We start from the raw sequence: 20,561 nt of genomic DNA, 5'->3' as shown, positions 1-20,561 counted from the left end.
AAGTTTTCTTCCTCCTCTTCATCCTGTGTCCTCAGTTTCTGATTCAGGTGAAGAACTCGCTGGCATCTACTGTTCCACGTGACTGGGTCATAATCAGCAGGTAAGTTCCCAACAAGCAAACACTCACACTCTTTCACTCAGGCTGTTCCTGCTTAGCTCTCTCCTACAATGCATTGTGGGACACAAAATGGCGAACTGGTGGACTATGGAGTGATTAGTGAGTGACTTCTGACACAGCCAAGGTTTTTCAGGAACTGCGTTTTCTGTGGAGAAGATACGCTCCCTACGGACTGTGTGCTTTTTGACTTTGCAGACCATTTACGTGCACAAAAGACTATACACACAGAGGAAAGAGAAAACTTAAAAAGCATCATGTGTCTTCCTTAATTTTTCTGTTCTCTTCCTCCTCCATCACACTTCCGTCCCCCGTCTCCTCTGCAGCACCAAGACAGTCAGCAGGTATCACTCTTCTTTCCTGGTGGAGCGCTACAAGAAGCTGCAGCAGCTCCGCGAGCAGCTGCTGCTGGACTGTCACAGCGAGTGGATCAATTTTATGGAGTACGACACTTTGCATCATCACACACACACACGATCATAAACCCAAATAAAGAACTGTTTAAAACATGTCAGTCTCTGGGTCAGAGAGATGCCAGCACAGGTCTGTTTTAGTCAAGTCACGGTTAGTGTCGTCTCCTCAGAACACTGAATGTATTTACCTTGACTTGCACGTGAACATCTCTCTCCTCCCTCCCTCTCTCTCTGTAGTGAGTTTGGAGAGCACTATCACACCACGAAAAGGGCTATTAGTCACCTAGCAACCATGGACTGCCTCCTTTCATTGGCTGAGGTTGCTAAACAAGGGGACTATTGCAGGTGATGTCTGCTCATAATGACCATAAATATTGGTGTTTGTGTGTACGTGTGTATTGAGTTTGTGTGCGTGTGCGTGCGGGAGTGCATTTTTTTTGCTGTATCGTGTGCGTGTGGGTGTCTTGAGTCGTGTCCTATAGTCTCAGACAGGCTGTGTGTGGGAGTGTGCACCGGGCTCATGGCGTGCTCTGCCAGAACGCCAACATCTCTCCACCACACACACACTCACACACACACACCTTTGCACGTATTGTGTATCTCTATACATGTTAGTATTTTAGTTTGTCTTTGTAAATGGAGATTTATTCCTTCTGAAACTTTTCATCTTTCTTAATTTTTGCTATTGCTCTTAAATTAATTTAATTATTTAATTTACTCTATGTGTGTGGGTGTGTGTGTGGGGGGGATAGGGTGTCCGTCTTTCATATATTTCAATAGTATTTAACTGGGGCACCGGCAGGTCTAATATTATTTGGGATATTATTATTTTTTTTTGTAATAGACATGGCAGAAAACTTCAATGATAAAAGCTTTATTTAAATAATGTTTAATGTTTTAAAGAGTAAGTTGAAGTCTATTACTAAAATCCATTATCGGACTTTATTTATATCTTAGATAAAGCTGAAGTATATACAACTGTACACAATTTATGGCATTCAGCTCCAGGTGTTTTAATGATGATGCCATCTTTAGACTTGTATGTATATTGTGTGTGGGCGTGTTTTAATGCTAAACTGACTGAAGGGTGTTCTCTGTCTTCAGACCAGTTGTGTGTGAAGATCAGCGTCAGATCATGATCAGGGATGGCAGACACCCTGCTATAGACCTACTTATGGGAGTGCAAAACCAGTATGTGCCCAACCACACTGAACTACAGGTACACACACACACACACGCACACACACACTTCCTCGCTCGCTGATGGAGTGGGTGTAGGTTAATGTTGCCACAGAAGCACAAGCCAGTAGGAAGAGAAGCCAAGCTTTCCGTCCTCCCACCTCCTGAGCTGTGCAACAGCATTCAGATATCTTATTCTGTCTCTCCTTGCTCCTCTCCTCTCCTCTCCTCTCCTCTCCTCTCCTCTCCTCTCCTCTCCTCTCCTCTCCTCTCCTCTCCTCTCCTCTCCTCTCCTCTCCTCTCCTCTCCTCTCCTCTCCTCTCCTCTCCTCCAGGGTGATGGCAGGAGAACCATGATCATCACTGGTCCTAACATGGGGGGTAAGAGCTCCTACATTCGTCAGGTGGCTCTAATCTGCATCATGGCTCACATGGGCTCGTACGTGCCGGCCTCTGAGGCCCGTCTGGGTGCACTGGACGGCGTTTACACCAGGTATGAACACAAGCACGTGTGAAAACCACCTCAGCTTTATTTTTGTACATGTTTGATAACTGAAAACACATCTATACACAGCTTAGAAAGATGATAACAAGCTAATCATTTGGTGAAAACGTACTTACTCCCTTCTCGGAGTGACTCATGCAAAGAGTAGTTAATAAAATGATACAAATGCACACTACTCTAAAAAACTTCTGTACTGATGCGTTTCCGTCGGGTTTACTCAACTTCTTTATTTGCATTTGCGACAAAAATCATGTCGATGTTCTCCTGGTCGATATATTAGAGAGATAACAGCATACACACCACGATTACAGGCACATACTGTATAACTAGTCTAATATTTAAAAGTGATGCCATTGCAAGCTAAAGTGTATTTTATATTGGACAGAAACACAAGAGTGATACCTAAGTGAGTGAAGCACGACCCTGCTCCAGAATATTAATTTCTTGATCGTGCAATTATACACAAGGTCAACGGGGAGAAAAGTGACATTTTATCTCCCGCAACTCACACCTCACTCACCTTGTGTCAGCCTCCTCGTCTGTGACACGGTCGAGTTTAATTTAAGCATTGACACTAATCCCTTCTTATCCCATTTGTTCCTCATCAGACGGGAGGAGATACGTGAGGGGGGGGGGGCGGTTGTTGTTAAACAAGGCCGGATCCATTGTTGTGATATTGATCGCTACGATGCGTCTCCCTGTAGCGAAGGACCTATCAGACAATAAGGCTTTGTGGGAGAACAACTCTCTCTCTCCCTCTCTCCCTCTCTTTCTCTCTCTCTCTCTCTCTCTCTCTCTCTCTCTCTCTCTCTCTCTCTCTCTCTCTCTCTCTCTCTCTCTCTCTCTCTCTCTCTCTCTCTCTCTCTCTCTCTCTCTCTCTCTCTCTCTCTCTCTCTCTCTCTCTCTCTCTCTCTCTCTCTCTCTCTCTCTCTCTCTCTCCTCTGTCACTGATGATTGCTCTCATTAGCATCAGGGTAGCTGTAAGCTCTGTGTAGTTTCCAGTCCTGACTACACATTAGCGTGGAACACAGGCCAATATATGGTTCCTGTTGTACAGCCTCTGCCGCACCATGTGATTAGACCTAATGGCTTGCAGATGTGTGTAATTGTCGTTTTTTTGTGGGTTTAAGCATGTTCTTGTGTATAAACCCAGTGGGAGCCAGTTACGTGTCAGCACACCAAAAACTGTTTGTGTGTGTGTTTTATTCTATCCTATGGAGAAACAGGTTTTGACTTCAGATTTGTGTGATGAGGTGATTTGGTTGCTCTTCACATCTTTAGGTACAGATCCAAACGAAAATCTGGATCTAGTGATTTAAAATGTTGTTTCATAAAGGGGGCTTTTTGGAGCAGGCAGAGTTATTCACACTACCAAGGACACACTTGAGGATGTTACAGTTCATGGTCATCACCTGAAAGCCTGAGTATATCATCATGAATCTTTAGTTGATCTGTTTTTATAGAAATCTTCATATTTCTAGACAATTCCAAAAGTCTGAGGTTTGAGTGCAGTTAATGCTTCCAGATCAGTACAGTAAACGGCCTGTTCCCAGAATGATTGTACTTCAGTTACTGAACCTCCACATATATGTGATGTAACACAAAACCGTTCATGTGTATCTCTTCTGTTTACTCAGGTCTCTGATCAATGATGGAGGTTATCTCTTCCTCTCAGAGAAAAAAAGTGCAACTCAGACCTAATTAATACCCACAGAGAAAACACACCACACACACACACACACACACACACACACACACACACACACACACACACACACACACACACACACACACACACACACAAATACACAAACACACACAAACAGACACAGCTGCACAGTATCCGCTGTCCTCTCTCCACCTCCTCCTTTACCTCTGTTGTCCTGTCTGTTTCTAATTGGTCTACTCAGCCTTCCTCTCATCACTGAGTGTAAGATCCCGAGGAAAATCGCTCTTAATAATAAAAGCTCAATCAATTCCCACTGCTGCGTCAAGCATAATAGACACAGCAGTGGGAATTGCTTCAAGCGCGTGTGAGAGTGAGAGAGTGTGTGTGTGTGAGAGTGTTTGAGCGATGTTATGCGTTTATGGGCGAAAGGGAGGGGGGGCAAGGAGCGAGAGCTTGTGAGTTTTACTAGAGTGGAATAAGCAGACTTTGTGGGTTGGGGGGTAATGAGATGGTGCGTAGGTGTCTAATGGGATCTCCTGTCTGAACCGATCCAGATGATTGATTATCAATGAGGATAAAATTAATAAACTGGAGATTGTTTTTAAGCTGCATCCCTTCTCACAGTTTTGTTTTTATTTACCTGCCCACTCCACTGATTTTTACACATAAACCACTCACTTATTCAAGCATTATTATTTGTCTGCTCTTTTGCAGGCTGAAGCAGAGTAAGCCAGCAGCCTGGTGCGTGTGTACGCACGTGCAGTTGTGCACAACTCAACACGTACGTGTGTGTTTTTTTGTCGGTATCAAGTCCTGCGGGTTATGGAGCACATTCTTCTTCCATCATTTCATGGTTGTTATGGAAACAGCCAAAGAAGCAGAATGCAAAAGCGTGTTTTGAAAAGGACCTTTAATCGACCGTAGACTAGCAGTGATTATTCTGTGTTTAAGTCTTTCACAAACTCATCTCCCATCAGAAGATGCAGGGAGATGCTTTTTTTTTTCTCTCTACTTCTCTTGGGGGCCCAGAAATGAAGCTAATATCCAGAAAGACTTGGTGGGTGTTTCAGTGCCAGCAGATCTCTGTGTTACCTCCTCACCTAAGTGGGTGTTGTAACATGTGGAGCATGTGGAGAAGAGTCAGTATCCTAAATCGACTCAGTTGTTCCTCTGAGTGTTTATAGTGCTGCAGTGCTCCATCTTGTAGGCGGCGTGCAGGTCTGGTTTAGGCCTTTAGTCTTTAGTGTGTGCACGACCAGGAGCTGTAAATCAGACAGGAATCCATGATTCATAAGAGTCCGACACATCTGAGCTGAGCTCAGCAACATGGATAATAAAGGTCACAGGTTGATGTGCTTGTATTGACTGGATTTGGCGATAAAATGATGGGTGATAAAACAATATTAATATGTGTTGCAATATATATTTTTCATCAAAAGAAACAAACAAAGGTCCAATATATATTGATCATCTTTAACCACAGTGAGCAGGTATAACACATAACCGATCTACCTCAGGTTTATAAAATGTTTTGCTATTTATAAAGTTTTTGTCATCTGCTTGGAACACAGAGTTAAACCACAACATTCACTTAGGCACAAAAATCTGTCTTTAAACTTAAAATCAATAATATTAAAATAAATTCTGGCCACATCGCTCAGCCTTACGATCTGGACTTGCTCGTCTACTGAAATCCACTTCATGAAAATTGGTCAATGGACTTTACAAGTGAAATACAATTGAAGGAAATAAAAAAACAAACTCCAGCCATGCACAGTAAACATCAGACATTTGTTTCCGTCTTTCATTTAAACAGCAACAGTTTCTTTATAGACTATTTCTTTCAACATTAAAGTTGCACTGACACAAATCCACTATTGCCACAAAGCTTCTTCCTCTGACTGTTAGAGGGAGAATGAGGATCTTACATTAAATAAACTAAATAACATCCTGAATTCGCTTACCATCACAGATCGGTGATACAGAGTGAAACCACATGGGCATGGAGGAGTGTGGATTTCTTTCTTTCACTCTTTAAGACGTCAGCTGTTATTAAAGAATAAACACTGAACTCACGTCTCCTCAGTTTGGAAAAAGATTTCTGAATAGCCAGACTCCATTAAAACATGGCGATATAAGCCTCAACAATTTTTCTGATGATTCTTATTTTCTTTCCATTCAAGATCCATTAATTATTCCCTGGTAAATCTGTGAACATGTCATAAAACACCCAATATCTCAATCGTATAGAAAGCCATTCCCTGGTTTTGCCCCTCTGGATGTACAACATGTTCACATACACGTGTCACCTTCCTCCTCCAAGTTGCGTGGAAATCTGTTCATCAGCTTTTGCGTTGGCCAACCAACCAACTGACGTACAAATGGACAGGAGTGAAAACATGGCTAAGAGATCAATCACAGAGGGATTCGTGAGTGTTATACAAACACTTGAAATGTGTGAGGTGATAATAAATGGAGACTATTTTTGGAATGGGTTTGTTTGGTGGGAAGAAGGACGAGAGCAGCAGGACACCCAGCTGGTGGAGGGAGGTCGGGCTTCAATGGTTGGACATGGTGTGCCCGGCTTTCCATCTAATCCTGTTCACCCTGTATGCCATGCAGTATAGATCCAATGTCACAATTTCTTATGCACGCACACACACACACATACACACCAATATAAATTGGCTAATGAAATGCAGCAGTGTGTCTGCCACACCCCTCTCCTGCGTGACGTGCGGTGTATCCATAGTAACTCACAGCGCTGCAGGGTCCTGTTGGTGTTTCATTGATAGGTTTTATGCTGAAGGTCAATGAGGACGGGCAGAGACAGATTTGGAGGTGAGAAACACTGACTGGCTGAGAGATGTTGCATCTGCGATCCAGCTGGAGCAGAGTTTTCATCAGATGAGTCACAGCGTCTCTCTGTCGCTCGACATCCGAGCATCAGAGGAGCGCTCAGACTGGCTCCGAGGCTCGGGAAGGATTCAACATGTTGTCATAGTATTTTTTCTTCTCGTCTGCACATATTTAGTGACATGGACTCGACAGATGGCAACATCAGGTAGCTTTGTTCCACTGCCGCTGATTCGATGCCACTGGCTTTAAATGTTCCCTTCTGCGGGAATTAGGTATCATAAATCATAATTTTTCTCATCACACAGGACCTCTTGCAATTCTTTTCCAAAAAATGTCTTCCTCTTTTATTCCAAGTTTCAATTAACTCTCGTAAACCTGTCACAAATCACTAACTTCGGCCTGATGATGAGGAGGTGAACATTCATCTTCAGCATACACTACTACGAGACCCTTAAAATGTTTAGAACCAATTAAAACACGCACACACACAGACACACACAAATCCTTTATTTCTTGAGGGAGGTTTCCGAATTTTCACCATTTTAGACGAATAATATCAACCAGGTGATGTCGGGAATGTAAATAAACAAGTGCAGCTATCGCTCATTGAATCCTGTGTAGTAAGTTATAGTGGAAGTGTATGGATAACACAAAAACAGTTAAGAAGTTATAAAAAAGTTATACAACGCTTAGGATGTGAACTGTGATTACGAACCATACAAGCACACACATGGTGACTTGAAACAGTAGATTCTTTATTTCCTGTGAAACCAGTGAAACCATTTGGCTTTCCTCTGCTGATTACTGCTGATTATTTCTGTCCTGTTCTGTGTCGATTCTTTTCTTTTTTCTTTTGGTCCCTAGTGACACAGGTAAATCGTCCTTGGGTCTCTTGAAAGCCGGCACATAAACTCAGGTTATTTTTATTATTATCAAAAGCTTTGGACCAAATTGAGCACATCAGTGGGAGCAATGCCATTCTCTGCAGACATATGCAACGTATGCTGCCTGTACACCCACACAATCAAAGGGAAGGAGAAACACAGATCACCCTGTTGCTGCAGACACTTGACAATGAGTGGCACAAGGGTTCTTTATTTTGTTCATGATTTTATAATGATTTTTGTGAATGTCACTTTTTGGTCGTGTCTGTTGAAACGATACATTTGGTCCCTGGCACATTCCTACGTCAAAGCAGCAGTTTCAATCTAAGATCGCCAAAGCTGATATAGTCCAAATTCCTCTAATCATCTAAAAAAACAAAAAAAAGTGTTATACCTTTTAACCTCTGGCTTCTGTTTCTTCTTTTGTCTGATTGGTCGTCAGGATGGGGGCCTCAGACAACATCCTCAAAGGGCGCAGTACGTTTATGGAGGAGCTGACCGAAGCCTCCGAGATCATTTCCCACGCAACCGAGCGGTCATTGGTCATCCTTGATGAGCTGGGGCGGGGCACGAGCACCCATGATGGGATCGCCATCGCCCATGCCACCCTGGAGTACTTCATCAGAGACGTAAGTGTGTTTCTGTGTGTATTTTCGATGGTAGTGTTCCTAATTTACACTGAGTGATAAATCTAAAAGTGACAAATCAATCCAGAAGTCAAAAGTTGCCACCGTTTAATCCAGATTCAAGCGTCTGCAAGAAACAACTGTCATGTTAGCTTCACTTGGAAGGAAGCAGGAAACAGCGTAACATCTTAGACACAACATTTAACCAGGGCAACAACTTATTATTAATTGAATTAGTGACCAGTTTTCTGGTGCCTATAGGAAGTGTCGCAAAGTTGAATAATTTAGTCGACCAATCACACAGATTAAAATATTTAAATGTACAATATGTAATCTCGGCAGTTAGGGGTGTATATAAATCAAAACGATAACAAAAGACCTAGTTGATGATGTCGTGAATCAGCTTGTATCATGGGAGCTGTTGTCTTCACAATCAATAGACGGGCAAAGCCAGGGATAAAGAAGATGTGACGCAATTAAAAAGCAAAAAAATTCTAAGTCCTGTCCTGAAATTGAGGATTTCTCTGGGTTTGCACATTGTTGGAAAACATTTTGGATGATATAAGTTCACAAATCAACAGAATATATAACATAGATCTAGTAGTTTCTTAAGACATTTTAATGAAGAACTTCTATATATTTTATCTCTAAAGAGAAAGAAGAAAAAGAGATGGAGGGGAAAAGAAATATACGCTGGTGAAACACCCTCTGGACTGTGAAACAGCCCAGTTAGCCTTCAAATTAGTGGCTCTCAGTGAAGAGGGGTATGCACATGTTTCTATTTGTGCAAGTGCTCAATCGTGTGCGCTCTTCAGGCCGCCATGATTGGTTCTTTCTTGCAGCGCGAAACGAGCCACCAGAGAGCAGCTGCAGCAGCAGAGCAGCTCTTGAAAACCGAGCACAATTGCGGAGAGGCTTGATCTATAGCATTAATAACCTATTTGAGCACAGGATGCATTGGAAGAAGAAAGAGAAAGAAAAGGAAGAGTGACCCCTAGATACCTAATTGTTAAAGGGACGTGCGACATGCCGTACTGCAGCAAGGCTCATTGAAACCCCCCCCCCCCCCATGTGACGCCCACACAATCAAGGCCAATGACAGGCTGTCCAACTTCCACCTTTGAGGTTAAAAAGGAAAATATGTGTGCATGTGTGCCGTCGCCATAATAACACGTTTCCTTCACATTCTTGTCAGCTGTCAGTAAAATGATGTGGAATAAAGAAAGGTGCAATTTTAGTCCAAGGGAAGAGGAAGAGAAGCGACAGAGCTGGAAAAATACAGAGCTATGCAGCGCTCGATATTCCTGTGTGTGTGTGTGTGTGTGTGTGTGTGTGTGTGTGTGTGTGTGTGTGTGTGTGTGTGTGTGTGTGTGTGTGTGTGTGTGTGTGTGTGTGTGTGTGTGTGTGTGTGTGTGTGTGTGTGTGTGTGTGTGTGTGTGTGTGTGCGCTAATGTTGTGAGGACCTAAGCCTCTTTACACAGTCACATCTGAGGACATGGTGGGGACAGATATCAAGTCTCCGTAAGAAAAATCATTAAAGGTTGGGGTAAGGTCGGGCTTGAGTAACATTCAGTCTCCAGGAAATGAATGTAAGTCAATGTCTTTTTCCCTGAAGTCATGGAAACACGGCTGTATGTGTGTTTTTGTGTGTGCGTGTGTTTGTGTGAGTGTTCCGCTGGGATTGTGTGAAATGGCAAAGTCAGGAGCCTTTTCAGTGTCTCAGTGCACATGAGAGACCACTAGAGGAGAGGGGGGGTGGATGTTTGTGTTAAAAATTGAGGGGTTTATCAATACAGGCATTGCCAAGTTAATTTGTGTAGAACTAATTGTTCCGTAAACTTGTATGTACCAATTTGTGTTGAACGACTGAATCAATAGTGTGAGCGCGGAAAACTCATTATTTAACTTTGGCATGGCTCCGCGCTTCAGGTTGTGAGGAGACGCTTCCGTTCACGATCTCAACTAACAGTCAGGATATTTTTCTAACCTGTGTGATCTCTTTATCTATGTGACAAATAAGGTCCTTCCCCTGTGGATTTGAACACACGCACCTCTGCTGTTAGATCAAGTGCAGGAAATAGCGGGAATGCATTTTTAATTAATGCAGAAGGACTTTGCTTGTGATAAAGAATCTGGCAGATTTTTCCGTTTCAGTGTTGTAGAACTCAGGCTCTTTGAACATATGACATTTACATACCTGTGTATTCTGTGGGCAGTCGTCTGTGTGTGGGGAGAGGATATTTATAGCTGGACTAATAACTTTGCTATCAAAGATGATGGTAACAGCAGATAGATGTATGATAATGTATCTAATGTAATGATTTACAAGATAAATCATTGAGGCTGAACTGGTCCATTTAAAGCTGCATTAATCAATATTTCCTGTATTAATAATTAATCATGTTTGATCATGTAATGTGAAGAGTTGTAGTATAATTCCTATACCAAGAGTTATCACCTGACTCTGCAGCTCTGAAACTTTGTTGTTTGTTTATTTTGGACAAACAGAGACTGAGCAACTCGCAGGGGAACATAAAATAAACGCAGAAACTTGAATTAGAAACAAAATATGTGTCTCTTTGCTTTTCACAGACGTATCCGTATCTGCGTTCGACATATCCCTGCGTTTCCTAATGTGAAAAGTACCATGTAGTTGCTTTTTCCTTTTATTTAGAGTTATTTATTCATAATAAAATCCACGGTTGTAAAATGTCAAACCTTAATTACTTTTTCACGAGACTTTCATAACGACGTCTTTTTTAATATTCCGTATTGTACAGTGTACGCTATCAGAACATTTTCACCAGCTTACATCAGTATTGGCATCAGCCCCCAACAATCCATATGGTCCAGGCTCTAGATGTCGATACACTGGAGGTAAGTTAAGTGGTATTTATGTAGAGCTTCTCTCGTCTTAACGACCACTCAGAGCACTTCTTACTACAGGTTGCATTCAACCTTTCACACTCAAATTCACACATCCCTTCTATAAATAGTTTTTCTGTATCACACATGCCCTCAGACACTGATGAAACAGTTTGGAGGGTTCAGTATTTTTGCCCAAGGACGCTTTGAATAGACAAGCCAGTGTTTTATCCACCGACATTCCCATCAGTGGACAACCCACTTTACCACCTGAGCCACAGCCTGTCGATATTGCTTATATAGGAATCAAGTTCCACGAAAGTGTGTAGTCAGCAAGATCAGATCTACACCACACAGACAAAAACTACTATAATCTAATGTTTGTATGTTTATGTGTTTATGTGTGTGTAGTGTTGGTGCCTTGAGGCAGTAGCTTCTGTGGGTAGAAAGGATTCAGCAGAATCACTTTGTCTCCGCTGACCTCAGGAATCATGTATTTAATCTTGCACTTGAAGAACTCTACTGTGGAGAAACAGGCCACCAGCTGTTTATCTGACCGCCGGGGACTCTGGGCGTCCTGGTGGTTAGGAAAGGATGAGCCTCATGTTGTACCTCCAGCGTCACTCCACAGGGACACATTCCCTCTGTGGGTTTAACCATTAATACAATCCAATCCAATTCCTTCCATATGTGAAGTCGAAGCCGTGTCCAATCCAGGAGATCTGGTATTTTGGTATTTATTTACTTTCTCTTTTCCAAGACCTCAATCAAACAGCTCCAAATTACCCCGAGTTACCCCTGTTCATATATAAAGGAGTAAATATTTATTTTCACAAACCTCCTTCCAGTTCTAATGTTTTGCCAGGTCCACATTAATTTTTGGACTGAGTCTTTGACGTTGTGTAATCCTGCTGGAGAGCGTAGCGCGAGGATGTGTAAGAATGGAGCTGCTGCTGGCAGGAGGAGGGAGCACTCCAACTACCTATTGTATAACAGCATTGATTTGTTAGAAAGGCCCTTGCTATCAAAGGCAAGACAAATAAAAAGCACAAAGGGAGATATCCTGGATACAGGCAGACCGGCAGTGTTTAATGCTCCCTCCTCTTCCTCCTACTCTGTCCCCTTCCTCCTCTGACTTGTTGCCCTCTTCCTCTTCCTCCGCCTCCTCCTCCTCCTCGCCAGACTCCTTTCATGTCAAAAGTCAAGACTACTTTCTCTGTGACTCTGTTGTTATTGTAACGCAGCGTCCCCCCTGTTCCCCAGCACTCACCTGAGAGGTAGTTAAGAATGTAGATGGGTTTCGTAACACCACTCAATAAAAAGAGAGACAGCCTTGGCGCAGCAATAAAAGAGAAACAGAGAGGCAGACGAGAGAGGATCGCTTCTGCTAGAACTTGCAGGGTGAAATCACGGACAGCATCAGATTGTTTCAGTGCACACTTATATAATTTACTCCTTTTACCTCATGGTCTTTTCTAGCCACCGCTCACACGGGCTCTCACTTTTATTCACGCTTACAGCAGGTCCTGCCATTAGCTTCACACTTAACTTAGCACGACACACAACTCTCTGATCACAGCATGACTCAGACTCTCTAATACTGTTCTGTGGTAGTAGAGTACCGAGCATCCCGGCCCAGCTTTACACTACAACACACTAAAGCTCACTTTTTGGCTCCACACTCATGGGTACATTTTCCAGAAGAATGTATTCTTCCACGTGGGCGTAAATGGTCCGGTGCGCTGATGCACAAAGCTCCACCAGAGACCCACGTGTGCTCCACTGCACTATCGTCCCTGCACCGTGCTCAGACGCACAAGATGCTCGTCGCTGTGACTGCGTTCCTTTGTCAACATTTCTAGCTGGAGTGTTTTTTTTGTGTGCAGTGGTTACCCAACATGTGGGTCGGGAACGCAAAAAGGGTCTTGGGATAAAAGCCTGAAGGGCTGCAAGATGATGCAAGGAAAGAAAACCATATTTCTATCACAAAAGTATTTTTTTCCTTTGTCAAATACTCAATATAAAAAATAAAAAACTCCAGATATAGGTCTTTTCTTTATTTTTTTCCCCCTCCTCAAATGATAAGTCGTCTGGGACAGATTTTGTAAGATTTAGCAAAAGTCTTAACACCTGTTGGAAAGAGCCTTCTGTCCGTACGCCGAATTTATTTGATTTGTATTTGTGCTCGTCTTCTGAAATCTTACGAAACAGACAAAATGAGGCAGTACCACCATCTGTATCTGTGTACGTGTTCTGAAAGTTTACAGTTGTGCACGAAACAGAGGACATGGAGAAGTACCACTGGAAATTTGGGGGGGGGGGGGCAAGTGTAGCCAACAGTTCAAGTGAGGAAAAAATGTCAACAGTCTCAGAACTTTTTCATCGGAGACTCTGTTAGTAAGAAAATTAAGACATCTTCATGATGATGTTATGTGTCTTGATCATAACCTCCTCCATCTTTGCCAGTTTTGTTGTAGTCGGAAACTCTCGACTCCGCGCCGCCCTCTAGTGGATGTATTGCTTGACAACCATGCTAGCGTAAGGGACGTGTGGAAGTGTCTGGGTAGTGACGCTTACTAGCTCTTTTCGTAAGTCAGCATAAATTAGCCTTAACTATAAGAACACACAAATGCTGTGCCAACACAAGCAGTTTATGTGGAACGTAACTGGACTTCATTTTTAAAAAAGCCAATTTGACATGAACCAGATCAGGATTAAAAGTAACAATGTCCAGTTTTTCCTTGATTCAGACCAAATAAATCAAACCACAGGTGTGAAGTCACCATCTTTAACAGTATGTACTTTAATATTAGTGGTAAAACTTGACCTAAAGGAAAGGTCATCGCACCTTTTTCACTGAACCTATTATAATTTAGAACAATAAGAGAACAAATTGGACTCAGAGCCTAAGTCAGAGGTGAGTAATGCAAGTGCCTCATTTACACCAAATCTGTCCATCCTCCCCCCCCCCCCCCACACACACACACACTCTGCCTTGTTAGTTGAGAGGTGAGAACACAAAGGGTGTTGGCTTGAGTGAGAATTGGATTCTTGTCTAACTGCCCAACGAGAAGTGAGGGGTCGGAGACATCGATGGTTATGTCGACACCTCCAGCCCTTTCCTCAGGTTCAGATTGGAGAGTAGATGCGTTTGACAACATGTCATGGGAGTAATGGTGCTCTACAGGTGTACGCTGAAACACACACTACGACTTATTTTTGTGAACAAGAAGTAGTGGACCAGGTGGCACGATTCAGAGAACGTGTATGACTGTGTGATCTTCTTCCATCTTCAAATCATATGTTTTTGTCTGTATAGTCATCTCAGAATACTCAGACCTTTTCCGCTTCTCAATGTGTGAGTAGCTTAGGTATGTATGTCACATGGCTGTTTTTTATTTGCGACAGGTTACAGGAGGAATAATGACAACACGCGCTAGCTTGTTGCTGTTGATACCACGAATTTCTCTGGCAAATGTTGCTTCACTAACTTGCTGTGGAGCAGAGCTACCATGTGGCACCATTTTTTTTTGTGTTGGTTCTTGGGTAAGAACTTGTGCAACAACTCAGTGAGAACATGAAGTACGGGAAAAAGTGTAGCCAAAATTAGATTCTGTTTTTGCGACATTTAGTGGATATGTCCTTTTTAAAAATCAGTCAGTTTTTTAAAATTAGCAATGTTTGTGTAGGGGCAAAGCTCTGTAAATGTATCGACTGACAGTTCAGTTTTGGTGTCTTTTAACAAATTGTTTCAGTTGTCTGTCCTGTTACCCTGTTTTGGTTCTGCTGCCCCCAAGTGGCCAAAAACTTAGTTTCTGATTAATTATTTCTTTGATTAACCGGAAAGTTTTCTTTTTGTTTACACAAGATTATATATGACGAGATATGCGAAGTAGCAGTAACTTCTGCTCATTCATTCATATAGACACTGTTAACATGGATGTATACGATCATTACGCCTGGAACCAGCTAATCGTTAAAACGATGGTTATTTGATCTTCAAAATTGCCTGTTACTAATCAATTAATTGGCTAATTGTTTCAGCAGTAATTTCATCAGATAGTCTAACTCTGCTGAACAAGGTTGCCACTTTACCCTGGGGTGGTCCGGTAATGAGCTTCCATTAGCAGCTAATCAGACCATTATCCAGGCTGCAGCCTCCCTCTGCCATCCTCCGTTTGCTTTTACTTTTCAGTGTAGGTGGACAGGAAGGATTGATGCAGCTCGCGCGTGTGTGTGCACGTATGAGCTTGTTGTGTGTGCGTTTCTGCAGGTGCAGCTCTGTGTGTCTCAGTAAGAAACGTGGGAGTGACCTTGCATGTCTCTTTTAGTGGGAAGTATTACTCGTGACATGTGACCTTTCTTAGACCGAGCGGTTAGCGGGCTGATCCTGGAGTTAGCCGAGTCCTGTAGCCGCCTGTCTGCTGCGATGATGTAAGACCCAGACCTCCTTCTCCACCCTGAGAACTCCTGTATGATTTGTTATCATTACAATCGTGGATTTAAGGATTATTAACTCGAGCTCTTGGATTTTTAATGCTGCGTATATAATTGTTTTTCAACAGTTTGTCACAACTGAGTTATAATATGTGTGGGAGAAATTTCATAGTGTTTTGCTCACCCTGCTCCATTTGAGTGACTAGGTTGTTAAAGTAAGCAGGAAAAGGAACTGCATTTGTTTTGGTTAAGAGCTCTCAGCAGCTGTCCTGAGAGTACAGTGCTCAGAGGAAAATGTGTGTGCATGCATTTGGCAGAGAGGCTCAGCGCCACCCGCTTTTTGTGATTTTCATCACTTAACCTTACTGCCAGAGTTCAATCATGCAGCCTCTGGGCGGCTACCAGGCCCGACAGAGATTAAAGAATAACGGGATGAGGTGAAGAGCCTTTTCGTTGCCGAATGTGCCTCCAGTGGCCGAGAACAGGCCAGAAAAACTGTGAGATATTGACGGCAGAAATCCTCAAGAGAAAGAAAGAAAAAAGATGCAAATAAATGGGAAAAGTGACACAATGCTGCGTGTGTGTGTGTTCAGACCAGTGGTAATGTAGACAAAGCTTGTCGCCATGTATTGGCTCAGCACACTGCAGGGCACAGAGGCAGCTAAGTAACACTGGGCCAAAGCACAGTACATGTAGCTGCTCTGCTCTTTGTGTTTCTTAGTTGTGGAAACAGACAGATAACGTTACATAATACATTCGCTCTGTACTTTGTTTTCTTTCTTTCTTTCTTTCCTCTTATTTTAGACCCTTTGATTTATATAAAACTGGATCACCCCTGGTGGCTGGCTGCAGAATATAGGTCATAGATACCACCTCCTCCATGTTAGCGGATGGGACATGGACTAATAAAAGCATCATGATCGACAGCTGAGGCTGACTCGCGATTGGTTAAACTGGTGAATCGATGGGAGCTCCCAGCCACGTGGTGCAAGATGGCGTCATTCGTGTCCGGGATATTATGGCTTCATTTCTTTGATAGTGTGAGGGAGTGGAAATGTGTTATGTCTTTATCTACAGTCAAACTTTGTTGATCCACGGACTTCTGTCTTCAGGACAACAGGCAGGTCGACATATGTTGTTTTAGATGAAACGTCTCCACATGTACTGGATGGATTGTCATGAACTTTATCTAACCTCTTTACACCTGGTAAGAAAATGTGGTCTGTGATATGAATGTGTTAAACAGCAATATGTTAAAATGTCGGCTGCCTGAGTTTTTATTATTTTTTAAGGTTGTCTCTTCTCCAGTCTGTTATCAGATCTCATTTTTCATGGGCACTGTGCAAAGCTGGTGAGTAGGAGGGAACTGGGAAGGCAGCAGCTCAGTTTCCAGTTAAACCAAACACTGGAGGGTCAGCACAAGTGACGTTACTTCATCTTCTGTACTTTTACTTTTACCTGCTGCCAGAGAGACATATTCCACCGCTCAAAAATAACAGAAGAGACAAGCTTCTCTGGCAGGCTTCTACAGAGCAGCCATACAGTGATGCTGCCTGCAGCTCTGAAGGGTTTCTACCCCTCACCAGGATGTTTTCTGACTGTGGACACATCATACAGATTGTATTCACACTCCACTGACCCTGTTTATATAGTTTCCCTAAACCTGAACATTTTGATATCAGCTGACTCTGGAGAGCCGCCAGGGTCCCTGCCTGCAGACCACATTTTTCTGGATATTAACACCCTTTTCCTTTTTTTAGGTCAAAGCCCAAACCCTGTTTGTGACCCATTATCCCCCTCTGTGTGAGCTGGAGCAGGCGTATCCCAGACATGTGGCTAACTACCATATGGCTTTCCTACTCAATGACCCTGATATTGCTACTGACACTGAGGGTATGTGTGTATTTTTGTTTGATGGTGGAAATTATGGGTTTGACTGTAATGCAGTTAGATTTTGAACAGTCCTACTCCAACAATGTAATGTTGTCTACTGGCACTTTGCTGGGATTTTAGGGTTTACACATGTGTGTTTGCTTACAGGCGATGAGGTTCAGCCCGAGTTCATCACCTTCCTCTACCAGCTAACTGGAGGAGCTGCAGGGCGCAGCTACGGCCTGAATGTCGCCCGTCTGGCCGACATCCCAGATTCTATACTACACACTGCTGCTCGTAAATCCAGAGAGATGGAGAACGTGGTGAAAGCCAGGAGGTACAGCGACCACACATATTCACCATTACCAATCTGTAAAAGGTTGCTCTGCTGATTTTACACATCAACATCTGTTTTTGAGGCAACAACTTAGCCTGAGAAAGCATTTGTCATTTATTTTGTGCCCGGAGGAATTTTTTTTGCCATCTCAGTTTGTGCTTTTGGACTCAAAACATTATAATGGAGAGTCTGTGGTTCAAACTGGATGTTTCAAAGATGCATCTGTTTGAGTCCGGCGCCAGGGGCTGTGTCAGTGGGGGGTGTTCCCTCAGTTACAGGTGAGACAATGAAATCCTGTATTTTAAGCCTTGAAAACACAAAGTATTAATAATACTCTACGATAAGATTTGAAATAGTGAAATACTAATTTGCAGGCGTAGCTTTTAAACCCCCCAAAAAATCATAAAATATTCTACTCCTGTGTTTTTGCAGAGTTTCTGTAACATTATTAAGCACAAAAGGAGCCCAGCGACTGAAAACATGGAGTCAAAGCTCCACCGACACTAAACTGAATGTTTATTTAAGCTTTAACACTCAAGTGAACTTGATTTCATACTCGTGCTGACACATCTGAACCACAAAATGTACCAAAACCCCCGGAAAATCTGACAGATTAACAGAGCAGCGCTGAGTTTTTCACCTGATGGACCTTTGCACAGAGGAGAGAGAGAGAGGGAGAGAGCGAGCGAGTGAGCGACAGGCAAGTTCGTGACAGGAAGTCTTTTGGTCTGAAAATTCGTTGATTCTGGAAAAAACTTGAACTCTCCCATTGAAAGCTGTAAAAATGTAATTCTCAATATAAGTTTACATCTTACCCAAGACTTGATGTCTCAGTTGGATGTTGAGTCAACTACAGAGGCATATAGCCAAGGTTTCTGCTAAAATGGGCTTTTAATTTGTGGAGCTGAACTGATGCTCACATTACAGTGCAATTTGCAATACACAAAACAACCATCAACCAAATGTGCGTGCAAAAATATTTATAGGAAAATAAATATTGGAAACATTAAATACGGGGAATGGTCATGATATATAAAAGTGAACATACAAATAAAACACTTTTACTTATTGCTTGTAATGAAAGTGGAAACTAAAATAAAGTGAACATACAATAAAATAATTTGAAGAGGTACAAAGAAACATTTGCTGGACTTTTAATCAACTTTTTGTCGTTGCACATTTTGTCCCTGTGCAGGAGTCAAGTTCTCCCTGGGATTTATTCCTTCTATAAGAGTGAACCTACCACTGCAGGTAGACATGTTTGAGTGAGTTAGGAAACTGGAATAAGACTAATTCTTAGTCATTTGCTGTCAAGGTGTCAGCACATTGCACTTTCTCCGAATACACACTTATGTCTCTATGAATTTGTACATGGCATCTCCGCTCGGTAACAGCCTGCTGGGAGCCGAGTGCTGCTCTCACTTCCTAAGTAATCCTCACCATATGAAATACAGTATCTGTCAATACACACACACACACACACACACACACAGAGCCATACCTCTCTGTCAGTGTAATCCTCTCTATATGAAATGTTTGTCCGTTGTTTGAGTATAGCCGCGCTGAGTACACAATAATCGTACACAGAGGAGTTGAGCTGCTGGTCGAGGGTTAAGAACAGGGATTTTATTGCTCCCCTCACACAGCTGAGTGTCAGACGACAATGTGTTAAGACTCACATAGGGCGCCTGTGTGAGGATGAAGAATTTGTTTTATACAAAGAACTTTGCTTAACCAGCGTCTCTGTTTCTTTTCCTCCGTCTCTCCAGGAGCAGAGTGAAACTTCTGTCGGATCTCTGGAGCGTCTCAGACAAGTCGTCCCTCCTGGAGTGGCAGCGGTCAAACTGACAGCGCTGCAGCAGAAGTCAACACATGAGGAGGAGAGAACTTTGCAGTCTGTGAATCAACCGGCGGAGAGATGATTACTCGTGCTCACAGAAGTAAAAGCCTGCTTCACACAAGGCTTGCTGCTGAGGGAGAAGAGCAGTATTTTTATATTTTTATCTATCTCAGGTTCTCACCATCATCTGTGCTGTCACTGAACTGTCTAAACGGACTGATGTAGATTCTATCAACCAGCCGATACGTGACTTCAATGTGTTTGGTGGTTGAATAAAGAAAAAACTTGATACTTCTTGAGTTTCATTGATTGTTGATTTAAAATTTCACTTCCAAAACCTTTTCCGAGTCACGTTCGACATGTAAAGAAAGGCAACACAAACAAAAAAAGATGAAAATCAATGTGTCATCTTTTTTAATACCACACATTCTTCATCCTTGTCCACATGGGTTGCCTACATCTCCCACAATGCAACTCAACCACTGACAGTTGAGGTTCAGGTGTGTTATGCAGGTAGAGGCCTTGTGCTGCAGAAGTGAATGTCTCATGTCAAAGTTCACGTATTTGTGAACGTGCCCAGATTATGGGTGGGCCAGGGGGGCTCATGTCTTTTTAACTGCACAGCCTCATATTTATTTGTCCATCTTTAGATGTGTAGTCTTCATCACCTCATGTCTGCTCTTGAGCCAGTTTATTAGACTTCAGGCAGCTCCCCCCGGAGACCCAAAGACCTTTAAACAGACTTTAATGTGAGATCAAATCAAAACAGTAGAACGGGTGAAGGAAATAGATTTTTAACGTAAGGGGTTTTCAAATGTTTAGGCTCACTGGGTTTTTGTCAATGATTCAATATTAAGTCTAGGCTTTTTAATGTATTTCACTTTACCTATTAATGTATTCATGTGCGCTTTGAATCCAACGCTATTAATAATGCAGAAACAAATCACAACATTTGACTGAG

At 42.6% G+C, this 20,561-nt stretch overlaps 1 protein-coding gene across 1 annotated transcript in view; it reads left to right on the top strand.

The window, feature by feature from the left end:
- Window positions 1–19,894, top strand: part of msh3 (mutS homolog 3 (E. coli)) — a 35,230-nt gene extending 15,336 nt beyond the window's left edge. Inside the window, exons 17-25 of the mRNA XM_061071907.1 lie at window positions 36–100; window positions 442–558; window positions 766–873; window positions 1,633–1,747; window positions 2,042–2,199; window positions 8,066–8,252; window positions 17,312–17,444; window positions 17,592–17,760; window positions 19,530–19,894. Of these exons, the coding sequence (XP_060927890.1) occupies window positions 36–100; window positions 442–558; window positions 766–873; window positions 1,633–1,747; window positions 2,042–2,199; window positions 8,066–8,252; window positions 17,312–17,444; window positions 17,592–17,760; window positions 19,530–19,608 (1,131 nt within the window). The 3' untranslated portion in view covers window positions 19,609–19,894. The remainder of the gene's footprint in view (window positions 1–35; window positions 101–441; window positions 559–765; window positions 874–1,632; window positions 1,748–2,041; window positions 2,200–8,065; window positions 8,253–17,311; window positions 17,445–17,591; window positions 17,761–19,529) is intronic.
- Window positions 19,895–20,561: the final 667 nt, after the last annotated feature.

Source organism: Limanda limanda, chromosome 5 (genome assembly GCF_963576545.1).
Source record: "Limanda limanda chromosome 5, fLimLim1.1, whole genome shotgun sequence".
Classification (NCBI taxonomy): domain Eukaryota; kingdom Metazoa; phylum Chordata; class Actinopteri; order Pleuronectiformes; family Pleuronectidae; genus Limanda; species Limanda limanda.
Note: the sequence above shows the minus strand (reverse complement) of the source record. Positions and strands in the feature narration are given on the sequence as shown.